The sequence below is a fragment of the Orcinus orca genome, chromosome 10, assembly GCF_937001465.1.
Source record: "Orcinus orca chromosome 10, mOrcOrc1.1, whole genome shotgun sequence".
NCBI classification, from domain to species: Eukaryota; Metazoa; Chordata; class Mammalia; order Artiodactyla; family Delphinidae; genus Orcinus; species Orcinus orca.
In genome coordinates, this window is record NC_064568.1 from 12,961,346 (window position 1) to 12,974,210 (window position 12,865).

General features: G+C 41.3%; 1 protein-coding gene across 5 annotated transcripts in view; it reads right to left on the reverse strand.

The window, feature by feature from the left end:
• The window catches only part of CNTN4 (contactin 4), a 966,359-nt gene that overhangs the window by 18,853 nt on the left and 934,641 nt on the right, over nucleotides 1-12,865 (reverse strand). For 4 of the 5 annotated variants that reach the window (XM_004274769.3, XM_049715562.1, XM_049715561.1 and 1 more), the window contains 4 exons: nucleotides 12,057-12,232; nucleotides 7,193-7,313; nucleotides 2,757-2,915; nucleotides 501-650 (listed from right to left, as the gene is read on the reverse strand). In XM_004274769.3, the coding sequence (XP_004274817.1) occupies nucleotides 501-650; nucleotides 2,757-2,915; nucleotides 7,193-7,313; nucleotides 12,057-12,232 (606 nt within the window). The remainder of the gene's footprint in view (nucleotides 1-500; nucleotides 651-2,756; nucleotides 2,916-7,192; nucleotides 7,314-12,056; nucleotides 12,233-12,865) is intronic. The other variant, XM_033437184.2, reaches the window with a different exon arrangement.

The following is a 12,865-nucleotide window of genomic DNA, read 5'->3' on the forward strand; positions in this document are numbered from 1 at the left end:
GAGTGAGAACATAACTCTGGATTGAAACTCACTGCTGGGACTCACAGAGAGAGAGAACAAGCTAGTGGTTACCAGTGGGGAGAGGGAAGGGAGGAGGCGCAGTGTAGGGGTAGGGGAGTAAGAGGTACAAACTATTACGTACAAAATAAGCTGCAAGGACATATCACACAGGGGAATATAGCCAATATTTTATAATAACTATAAATGGAGTATAACCTTCAAAAGTTGTGAATCACCATATTATACACCTATAACTTATATAATATTGTGCATCAACTATACTTCAATAAAAGTTAATATATAAAAATAAAAACAAAAACACCAACAAAATAATGAAACTCCCTGATGGTAAAGCTGAGCATCTATTGGTCTCATTTCTGATGATCACAGTCACTCAGGGAAGGGTGGGCTAGCACAGAGCCTCGTTAGGGCTGAAGAGCAGGGAGATTCAAAGCCTTTCCCTAAGGAACAGGAGCTCCTGCATCCTTGGTGCTACTCACGGGCCTCTTCTGTCCTCCGCTTCTCAGAGGGCTGACTGGGCTCCCCAATCCCAATCACGTTGGCTGCAACTGTGCGGAATTCATATTCGACCCAAGGGTTCAAACCCACCACAGTTGCTGTGAATGTCTTCCCATCAATGAGTTCTGGGACTGAAAGACATCAAAAGGTGACCATGTTTCATAGGATTCCATGTTAGGAAGATGGGAACGTCTATCCATCATCATCACCATTACTGTGTTCGGGGCATTGCTGCAGATCTGAGGGTAGCTGCACAAACAGCCCTTGCAGGGAGGTCATCCCAGACCTCTCTGTGCCAGACTAATAAACTCAAATCACACACCAGCAGATGACATCACAAAAGACAGTCTTCGAAGCCCAAAGCTACTTGACCATAATCACTATTGTTCTCACCTCACCTGTTTTTCAGCATTTACTGTATCGGGCTGGGCATATTGTTTAATCCTTCCAACTATCCTATGAGTAAGGTGAAATTATTCTCTTCATTTTTATAGATGAGGAAAATGTACCACATAAAGGTCAAGTGACTCGCCCAAGGTCATACTGGATTTGCACCTTCGTCTGACTGCCTGGCTCAAGCTCTGTAACTTATTATAACAATGGAGTAATAATGTTATAAGTCCACACAACTGCTGTTAATGAACTGTGTTAGCATACCAAAAGAAAGACTCTGTAAACATAAACGGAACGGCCCATGAAGAATAGAAAAAGAGTCAGAGAGGCAGAATTTGATAGTGTTCATCCAGCAGGATTTGGGGAAGGCCTCCCTTCACAGAGGACAGGGCCCCCTGCTTGATGCCACAAGCCATGGAGCTCTGGACTTGGCTTCTATGCTCACGGCACAACCTTTTGGGTTTTGAATTAATTGCTATGAAGATTTCCCAATGGGCCCAGGAGACTCAGAGGGACGTCCCCTGTGACAAAGCTGAGGCCCCTGTGACTAGGCTTCAGCGGCTTCTAGCCTCCTTGGGGCCACACTTTTAGAGTCCTTCCCTCCAAAGTTGAAGAAAGTGGGTTCTGGAGTCAGACAACCTGGATTCTAGCCCTAACTCCACACTCAGTAGCCAAACGACCTTGGGCAAGTTGCTTCACCTTCCCATGCCTTGGTTTCCTCACCATAAAATAAGGCTAATAACAATATCTATTCACAGTGCAGTTGAGAACACTCAAGAAAAGCACTTAGCAGAACATACGGCACATAGGAAGGGCTTAACCAATTCCAGCTGTTTTCTTTTGTAAACCATCATTATTATCGTCATGAGAATCAGCATCTTCATCCCACTCCTGTCCTTCATTATATTTATTCAGCAATTTATTTTTTTTAAGTATCACAATCATTTCTGTATGGGGTCATAACAATTCTTATTATTCCCATTTAACAGAAGAGGAATATGAAGATGTATAGAAATCTACTGATTAGCAAAGTCAGGACTAGAATTCTTATCTCCGTAACTTCCAGATTTTTCCTTTCCTTCCTTCCTAAAACACTCCTGTGACTCAGAAGAAAGTCAATGATTCAGCTGGAAACACAGAAACCCATTTCAGAGGTTAGATAAGCTAACATGGAAAGACCAGAAGAGTGTGTAACTTGCTTGCAATAACTACTTGTTTGTCCATATTTTCCTCAAATGAAACCTAAATAAAATAACAACACGAGTCAATTTGGAGGTGTAGACAGCAGCAGGGATGGTACGGCCAACACATGTATTCTTTAATTTTACAAAATCTCATGCCTCTTCATGCCCAAATATATCCATCTAAAAAAATGGGCAGCAAGTCAAGAGGCTCCACGCAGCCCTTAGATACGGGTTTCTTGAAAGCTGTGTACAAACTTTACAAAGACTGTGATTAAACAGTAACATAATCCACTGCTTTTCAAAGTGCCCCACTAGTGGTACACATATGATTTTAGGCAATGCACAGATAGATGATGCTTTTTATTTTTATAACTAATGTATTTTAAAATGTGTGTCAAAAATATAACACAACAGACCTACTATAATTGCAGACTTATTGCTTAGAACAAATTAACAAACAAACAAATATGAATCAGTAGAAAGAAAAATATCAACTAGTATACTGGTTGAGGTATAGGAAACACTGCCATAAAGTTTCATCTGTAGCTGTGTCTGAATGAGAACCTAGACGCCTCTCGGCTTCTGCCACAGAGCTGTGTCCATTCTGCTGAGTTTCAGAAGCCCCTGTGAGACACCAGCACCAGGCATCCAACATGGTACCTGTATTAACTGCTTGCCAGCCCACGGAGAACGGAGTCCTGGCTTGAATGACATACATGGTGATGGGGCTGTGGTTGTCAGGCCCGGGTCTCCAGGAGAGCTGAGCAGTGGTGTCTGTAATTTCATCTATGGCCACAGCCTCTGGGGGGCCTGGAGGACCTGAGAAAGAGCAAGACCCTCAGAAGTTGAGCAGAGTGTTCAAATGTCCAAGGATGTGACCACTTTGTTGAACGGGGCACTGACCTATTCAACTGTTGATTCATCCACCCACAGATTCATCGCTTGTCAATTACTTTTTGAATAGCTATTAGGAGCCTGGCTTTCTTCTAGGCTCTGAAACTACAGAGATGAGCGAGACGTGGCCCGGCCCCTTCCTTCCACAGCTTCACAATATAATAGGAAAAACCAGTAGGTATACAAAGAATTACAATAGGATATTTGTTCTAGATGTCAAGAGAGAATATTGTGGTACCACCAGGGCCCAAATTCATTAATCCATCCATCATATATTACAAGTTCCTACTATGGGTTGGACACTGTTATCTGGGTAAGTGAAGACTGGAGCCTTCTGGAAATGGTCATTTCTACCCCTGATGATGTGAGCGAAGGTGACTTTAGAACTCTGGGGGTCTCAGTGCTGCTCTGTACATTCCAGCTGCATTGGAATGGCCACGTAAAATGCCAACACACACTTGCGTGCCAGGGAACTGCTGTGAAAGTGGCCTGTGTGCATGAGCCCCAAGACTGTGCCTTCTTCAAAGCGATTTCAAAATCGGGTTGAGAGTCGAAGGACCACATTGGCAGTTTCTGTAAGTTTCACACCTGTATTTTCCTCCTTCTGCTCTGGATGTGCATTGTTTCCGCCATTGTACTTAGACCATTGAAACGGGCGGAAATCAGTTTTAAATGAAGGCTTGTAAATCATAAAGAAACGGAGGGCTGGAAAGTGGTTGGTAAGCAAACACAAAATAACAGCAGAGCCAGAGCAAAGACTCAAAGCTGTCCTTGATTCCAACATGAAACGCTCTTAGCAGGCGGTTAAAGGCATTTCTAACAAGTGACCACCCGGGCAGAGAAGGTGAGTGTGAGGGACACATAACGACACAGCTTGTGTCCATTAGACAGGAGGAAGGAGATCCTCCTGGGAGGGATGTGCTGAGGCCCGGGACAGCAATCACATGTTCTTCCAAAATACTACGAGGCCACGGCGCAGGGGCAGGGAAGAAAGAGACCTTTCACAGAGTGCTGAGAAGTTAATGGCAATTTCTGGAAGTAACATTTTGTTCTGGGACTCACTTCCGCACCCTTTAAGTGATGCCCTAAATTTCTCTTTCCTTTTTTAAAAATCATTTCTTATAGACCCACAGATGAGACTAAATTTATCTTCTCCCTCCTACTCCTGAATGAAAGGTCTGCAAGTCGGTATGCTGGCACTGATTAATTTTCCATAGTGACATTTCAGCATGTCAGTCTAATGCCACCTAGATAGAACTAAGGTAACCTCTGGTCTTCAGGACTCTTATTAATCAGAGAAAAGTCCAGAAGACAATATAATCTTTTTTTTTTTTCTCACCAGCTTTCTCATCCTAGCATTCCCATCCTTTCTTAAAATAGATGCTCCTTCCATGGCCTTTAGAATCAAAGTACCACAAGGAGAAAAGTGTTCCTCTCCACATTCCTCAGTGAATTAAATTGATAGAGGAAGATCTGAGCCCACTGTTGGCAACTAGGAAGAAGGACATGAAGGGGTGGCATGAAGTTGGCCAAGGGGGGTAAGATGGTACTTTCACAGCGCGGTTTGCTGTTTGTTATGTCCCTGCTACCAGCCCCACCCAAGTGTAGATATGCTACACCCTGCAGAATGTTTACCACCTTTGTTTTGGGGAAGTTGGGTCTCTCTTTCAAAATGACAAAATGAGCAAATGTTTATCCTCTGAGCAAAGTGGTAACATGGTCTGGGGCTCAAACAGTTTGTGTCACAGGCAACAGCAGAGGGAATGCAGGTGTTACACCTGCATCCCTGTTTCTTTCTCAGGGAAGGGTGGCCTTTGTAGCTGCTGTTCGAGTGCTCTAGATTAAATAAAGTAGATATCAGAGAATCAAGGAAGCCAGAGACAAGACTCAAAGCTTTACTAGTTTCAGACACAAAAATCTGTTACATGTCAGTGCAACGCATACCAGCCTTGCCTCTGCAACACGCAGAAAAGCTGAAAGGGCAGAGCTAGGAGGAGGTTAAACAAAAGATGATGGTTTAAAATGGCATATTAATTTATTGGCTTTATTAACTGATCAGGCTAGATGTTCTCTTAGACCGCATTTGCAAATTCCTCTTGGTATTTCATGTTATTTTCTGTGAAATGAAGTATACAATATCATTTAAGAAATTCAACTATTACTAATTTAAATATTTATTAGTCTAATTTATTGGCGTTTAAACTGCTGATCTGAACATTATCCTAATGAAATAGAGGATACATTTTCAACAACAGAATTCTTTTGGTCCCCAGTGGGAGAGCAGACCAGCTCTGGTGTATTTTAAAATGGAAATAAACCCGGTCCCGTAGGTTATACTGTGGGTAGCTCTACCCAGGTTGGAAGTTCTTTCTCTTCTCTGGCCCTTACTCCTTCCATTATAGAAAGTTTTTTAAGGCGATTTAGAGGGGAACCAAAGCAGATCTGATGGAAAAGCTTTTTTTCTTATCCTCTCTTGACAATCCGTTTGAGTTGCTAACTTCCACACACCTCCCCCCTCATGTTATGCCCACAGGACATAGCAACACTTTTTGTGGCTTCCAATAATATCTTATTCTCTGTGTACTCAGATTCATCCTGCCTCCAAATGTGACACCTCCTGTATTTGCTTGCACTCAAAATTCTGCTGGCCAAAGATTCCTAAACGCCAATAGTTAGGGTTCGAATGAAGGAGATGCTGGCTAAGAGATTATTTGGATGTTCTGATTTGGCTTTACATTTAACTTTAGCAAACCCCTGAGCATGCATCAGTTTGATTCTGGCATGTACACTGGTTCACAAAGACTTGAACTTTAATTTAAAAAATAGTTCTTAAAAGTCCACTTACTGTTCCTTTAAACATTGGTTTGTTGAAGCTCAGTCAAGTCATTCACAGCCATTTGGATGAGGTGAGGCCATGTCTGTCACATGCAAGAGAATCTCACCAATGTCAGTTTTGACATCAACTTCCTGCGTATTGACTATATCCCAGGCAGGAACTATTTCCTTCTAAAGCCATATTTTATTTATTTTTTATTTCTTTATTTTTTTTATTTCTTTATTTATTTTTGCGGTACGCGGGCCTCTCACTGCTGTGGCCTCTCCTGTTGCGGAGCACAGGCTCCAGACGCGCAGGCTCAGCGGCCATGGCTCACGGGCCCAGCCGCTCCGCGGCATGTGGGATCTTCCCACACCAGGGCACGAACCCGCGTCCCCTGCATCGGCAGGCAGACTCTCAACCACTGCGCCACCAGGGAAGCCCTAAAGCCATATTTTAGAAACTGGACAGAACTATTAACTTTAGGGGAAAAAAAAATGGGAAAAACTGGTGATGATTTTACTTAAGCCACTGTTACATCAGTGACCTAACTCACTACAGTAAGTCCCCTACATGCGAATGAGTTCCATTCTGAGGGTGAGTTCGTAAGTCCAATTTGTTCCTAAGTCCAACAAAGTTAGCCTAGGTACCCAACTAATACAGTCAGCTATATAGTACTGTACTGTAATAGGTTTACAATACTTTTCACACAAATAATACATAAAAAACAAACATAAAAAATAAAGAAAACATTTTTAATCTTACAGTACAGTACCTTGAAAAGTACAGCAGTACAGTATAACAGCTGGCATACAGGGGCTGGCATCAAGTCAACACGCAAGAAGAGTTACTGACTGCAGGAAGGAGAGGAAGTGGGAGATGGTAGAGTTGAAAGATTGTCAACAACAGAAGACGGAGGGCAAGCTGCAGTTTCACTCACGCCTGACGTTGATGGAACCCAAGTTTGCATCTTTGAAAGTTTGCAACTTGAAGGTTTGTATGTAGGGGACTTACTGTAATTTGGTTGAGCCCAGACGAAACAGCAAAAGGCACAGTTTCATCCTTCTTTAAGCTATTTGCTTTTCCTAATCTAAAGTTATTCTGTTCTAGTTATTCTGGTGTTGAACTCCAACACTATAAATCAGAGTACTGGGAGCATTTATAGGAGTTATTTTCAGTACAGAGTAACTGAATTTGCTCTGCACTTTCTGATCCCCTACGAGAAATAGCTGCACACAAAACTTCTGTAGACTCTTAACCACTGTTTACAATGTTTACCTTCTATCGTCTTTTCCCCTGTAATTCTAAACCACTGAGGTTTTTAGAACTCTGTGCAGGAGCAGATATCACAAATATATTTTAAGAACAAAACCCAAAATTCCCATACCTCTCACAATCAGGTCAGCAGCGGCAGACAGCTTGTCTACACTTGTCTGGACCATGCAGACGTATTTCCCAGCATGCTTCAGCTGGATGTTCCGGATCATCAAATCACCAGCTGAATCCTGCTGATAAAGTAGGGGAAAGTGGCCACAATTACTTTTTAATGAGCTCTAACTATCATTATCACATGAAGGACACTGTGACTAATGGATTTATTTTACACTGGCTGATGAAAACATTAGTGATGCAAGCCATGGCCTATTAAAAATATGTGAGCCTGCCTGAGAGATAACAACAGCAACATCTTCAGAACACACCTAGGACAAGACCTCAGGTGTCTGGCTTCTCTGTGTCTCTGGAGCAGTTTGCCATCCATGCTGGAAGCACTTAAACTTACGTAATAAAGCAGCTGCTGACCTAGTCCTGTGGGTTTCTTCAGATATGCCCTCAGCCTACAGCCTTCGCTGGCACTGAAGTACTTGGGAACTCTTGATTTAGAAAGGGGAGGCAAGCCCACATTTGGAAGCATCTGTATTTTACTGCACAACCCTGTCTTATAGGCATCATTCTGACTGCTCCCAGGTTTGAATTAATGAATTATGAGGACCAGACTCTCCAAGGACATCTTGCATCACCTACTGTGGAACAGTGCTAATTTGTTTTCCAATGCCAAATGTATGTTTGATCAGCAGATGAATAGGACTAATTACATCCCGGTACGGATGTCTATGTGCCCTAGAAATATTTCTACATCATTCACCAGCACGGGACTTTTAATAATTGTGAGGAGATGCCTCCACAGGCCATCACAAAGCTGGCATTTTAACTGAAGAACACTGCTACACCTTGGAGTTCGGTTTCAGAGCTCTGTTCATCAAACACTTGGAGAACAACTGCTTGAGCAAGCGAACACCCAAGGGTTCAGAGTCAGGAAGCTATTCTTATTTCTAAACCTTGATGGATGACAAGATAACATAGGTTATTTTGGCCCTCTTGTTATGCTTCTAAATGACAATAATATTGGATAATACTTAATGGTACTTAATATCTGGCAGGCATATATTACACCAAATACTGACATGTCCTGTGAGGTAGGTACTTTTATTATCCCTCCTTTACAGATGAAGAAGCTCAAGCACAATGAGGTTATTCGTCTTTCCTAGAGTCACTTAGCTGATCAGTGGCAGAACCAGAATGTGAGCCCACAGAGTTTCAGGCTCCAGTCCCTACTCGTTACCAGACTGCTGTCCTATCGGCTGGAAAGATCTTATTCTCATTCTAAATGTGTACTTAGTTTTCCTCCTTGGTTTCAGTACAGCATATTACATATTTACCCACGGCAATGAAAGACACAGAACTGCCAAGAGTTGTAAACAGGATTAGAAGAAAGGCAAAAGCATGTCGTCAAGAGAGAGCTTAAGTTTTGGGACTTAGTTGTCTGGGGCGGATCCCTGCTGTGTGACTTCCTGTGAGTCTCTTAACGTCTCTGGGCCTTAGTTTATTGACCTGTGAAAGAAGGATGCATTGCCTACCGTGCTAGCTTGTGAGAATCAAATGAGATTGTATGTGTATGTGAAATCCGGAAAACTGTGAAGCACAGGGTAAATTTAAACTAGTATTACGGACGGCTACGATCAGTTTTCCTTGTGAAACAGTTATGTCAAAGACATTAAATCTCATTCAAGGAGATCTGTGAATTTCTTTTTTAAACCTGAAATCTATATTTCATTTATAACACTTGGGTTCTCATCCAGATTCTACTATTTACTAATCAAGTCTTATAATTGCTAGTAAAATAGGGTAATTGCTACCATATTTCACAGAGATTCTGTGAGGATTAAAGAGCTGATATATAGGAAAATGCTTGATAAATGATTAGGCACTTTGCAAATATAAGTTATCATCATCATCATGATTATTAATACTACTTTACCTAAGACATTTCATGCGCTAGGACTTTGAACAGAGGCTTAAACAAAAAATATGCCTCACAAGGGGGTATGTGCAGGGAAAGTGGGAAGTCATAGTGGTTTAAAGGAAATGGCTACACTATCTCAATAATTTGTTTTATTCAACAAGGGCTTGAAGGTCAAAGAAACCAGTTGTAGCCAGCAGATTTCAGAGCACAACAATCCATTAACAGAATTTTATGACTGTGTGGTTTGGAGTGTGCTCTCCTTATTTGCAGATTTTGACCACATTTGTGTTTTTAACGTAAAAGTGAAACAACAAGAAAAATAAACTTGGGATTGAGGTATGAGTCTCACAGAAGCAGACCCCAGTAACTTTCTCTTTCCCTTCAAAGTCATACAGACCAAACTGTTTACTGAGATCTACATTTATGTTCCTACCAAAGAGAACAAAGCAGCTCTGTTGTCTGCTCTGTTCCTGACCCAACACTCAGAGCCGCTCAGAGGACAATGAAATAATAACTCTTCCGAACACTGCAATAGGTCGGCTCTCCCAAGCATCGTCTGTACCACACTGACACAGGAAGCAGAAACTGAGAAATGGGCTTGACTTCAGAATTGCTTCCTTACCTCTTCTGTTATCCAGCGCTAACTCTATAGACACTTATGATCCTGGTGGCTAATACACTTAGCTCTCACAATTTGTAGCGCTGTCCCACATTTTGCAGTTACTTCTTAGCAATGGTTGATTGGTGCTAGTACTGGTAACACAAAAGAGACAAACACTTCCCATACAAAAGGCTAATGAGAGTGATTCCATGGACAGAGGTCTCGACAAAAGGCGGTCACTAGTGCTTGACTCCATCACGGGTATCTCCATCTGTGCCTCAGCCCTGGCTGACGTGCAGCCCGTCCAGCATGAAGTGCATATCTGTCTGATTGGCAGGACATCTATTTTGATTGCCCAAGCATCTGTTCTGATTGGTTGGTGCCCGTGCCATTCTGAGAGATAATATTTTTATTTTTTATTATCTCTTATGCCCAAGACATTTATTTTAGTCTGAAAACAAATATTCTGCTTAATCTATGAAGGTTTTCTCAGTATATATGCTCATGTTATTAGAATTAATGTTACCCTCCTTCAATGAATACAACCGTTAATGTTTCTCACATACTTCTTTTGTGGTAGGCATTGGGCTATGTAGTTTTCTAGACCTGAAGGTATTTAACATCCTCAATGCCTTTGTGAAGTAGTTAATGTCACTCTCACTTGGGCAAAGTTATTAGGCTGAACCGTATCAAAGTGGTTCAGAATGGTTAATAATGGCAATTTCATCCAGCCTTCCTCAACCAGGACTCCAAGAGAGAATTACTAATGACTCGAGTCATCCACTGATGTAATGAATTAACTTCTGTCTCATGCATCTAAAATGGTACCAGTTGTATACGATCCTTGGGAGAGTTGAGAAAATAGTTACTCAAATCATTTTTGGTGTTCTGTAATTCAATGGAGAGGTACTGTTTGACAAAGGCAGCGAGAATGTAAATAGAGGAACAGCATTATCTTTGAGAGGAACACAGGCCCTCCACATATCATACAGATAATCTGTAAGCCTTAGCCCATTTATTCCCAACATAACGGATGGGGGTAAGATGAGGTGAGTAAATCCGATTCCTGTGGGAGCATGAGGGATGGGAGGGCTTTTCAACACAGACTCATGCTTACATTCTGCTGTCTTTGATTGGACTCCTCCATGATAATAGCAGCCAGAATGAACCTGTTTTTTTTTTTTAATTTTTATTGGACTACAGTTGATTTACAATGTTGTGTTAGTTTCAGGTGTACAGCAAAGTGAATCAGTTATACATACATATATCCACTCTTTTTCAGATTCTCTTCCCATACAGGTCATTACAGAGTATTGAGTAGAGTTCCCTGTGCTATTCAATAGGTCCTTATCAGTTATCTACTTTATGTATAGTAGTGTGTACATGTCAATCCCAATCTCCCAATTTATCCCCCCATCCCCCGAATCTTCATTGCTAATAGGAGAGTAGGGCTATGTTAGGGTAGAGCAATTTTTTTTTTTAAGATTTTTTTGATGTGGACCATTTTTAAAGTCTTTATTGAATTTGTTACAATATTGCTTCTGTTTTTTTTTACGTTTTGGTTTTTTTGGCCGTGAAGCATGTGGGATCTTAGCTTCCCGACCAGGGATTGAACCCGCACCCCCTGCATTAGATGGTAAAGTCTTAACCACTGGACCTTCAGGGAAGTCCCAAGGGCAGAAAAATTATTTTTGAGAATGATTGTGATAGATTCAAACTGTTTCCAGAGTTAACCTCTTCTTGGTGTAAGAGTTCAATGATGCTATGTGTATTTTATGGAAAGTAAGGCATTTTGAAAATTCAACGATTAGAATTCAAATTATCTGGAGATATTAAATAATCTGATCAGACTTTTAGATTCAAGAAAGAGAGCCCTAACCTCACAATGATAAGTCTTCTACAAGAGCCAAAGGGTGTTTAAACAGCAGCCTAAAAGCATCTCAGTAAACTGTCCTTAAGCTATTTTCTTCATCAGGTTCAATGGCATATGGTACAGTATGGGGCAGAAAACTTGGGATTTGAAGTTTGAAGCTGATTTCTGCAACTTAATAGCAGTGAGGGCCAGGTAAGCCACATAGCTCCCATTAGCCTCAGTTTTCTCATTCATACACAGTAATGAATAACTAACCTATAGGGTTAAGGATTATGAGGATTAAGAAAAGGCATGGCCTATAGGTGGCTCAATGAGCAGGGCTGCAATCATCACTCAAAAAGGAGCAGATATTAACCAAGAGTTTTTGGAAATAAGGTGTTTGAACAAAAGTTAGTCTAAACGACTCATCTGAGTCAGTTTGGAGACCTTCAGTTGCTGACTGCATTTCCTGGGGATAGTTTGATATTAATACTTACCCCTCCGACTCTTTCAAAGTGGTCCCCGTCTTTGTCAAAGTCTATCAGGTGTCCATTAAATGACCAAGTAAACACGATGTTTAGCGAGTGATCGTGGGTTACCTGGCATGGCAGAACGATACTTTCTCCAACAGTGACATCCATACTGGAAGGGGGTACCATTACCCTTGTTGGATCTGGAGAGTGAAAACAAAGCAAAACAACAAAGTCTGTGAGCTGGTGTGGAAATAAAACGTAGAATCCAAGTGCAGGATGAAATACTAAGGAGTTTTGCTTTATTTTGTCTTAGTCTGTGCCCGGCAAACCTTAGTCATCTGGGAAGCTCAGAGTCGGGCCAGGAGGTCATTTTTAATATGAAAAGATGAAAACACTTATTATATGAACCTTCACAGAGCAGCAGAACTCAGCTGGGGAGCACTGGGGTTAGCTCTCTTAAGACACTTATGGAAGGGCCTACTGCTGGCAGACTGCTCTGAAATTATCTCTTCAAAAAGGTTTTTAGATCTCCCCAGTTTCACTAGAAAGCAATACTACAGCTGAGTGCAAACAGGAAAATCCATGTTAATTTGAAGTTTGTTGGGGTTTTTTTCTATTATAAATGTGATACATGTTTAGTATAGGGAATTTAGAAAATTCAGGGAATTTGAAAGAAGGGACCAAAACAAAACAAAACAAAATCCTACTTAGTTTCTGACTATCCAGATAAAACCCGTATTTTCATTTTAGTATAATTTCCTCCTGTCTTTTGGATTCATAATTTTTCAGTTGTCTTGTTTTGCATTATTGTAAACATGCTACACATGTGATTT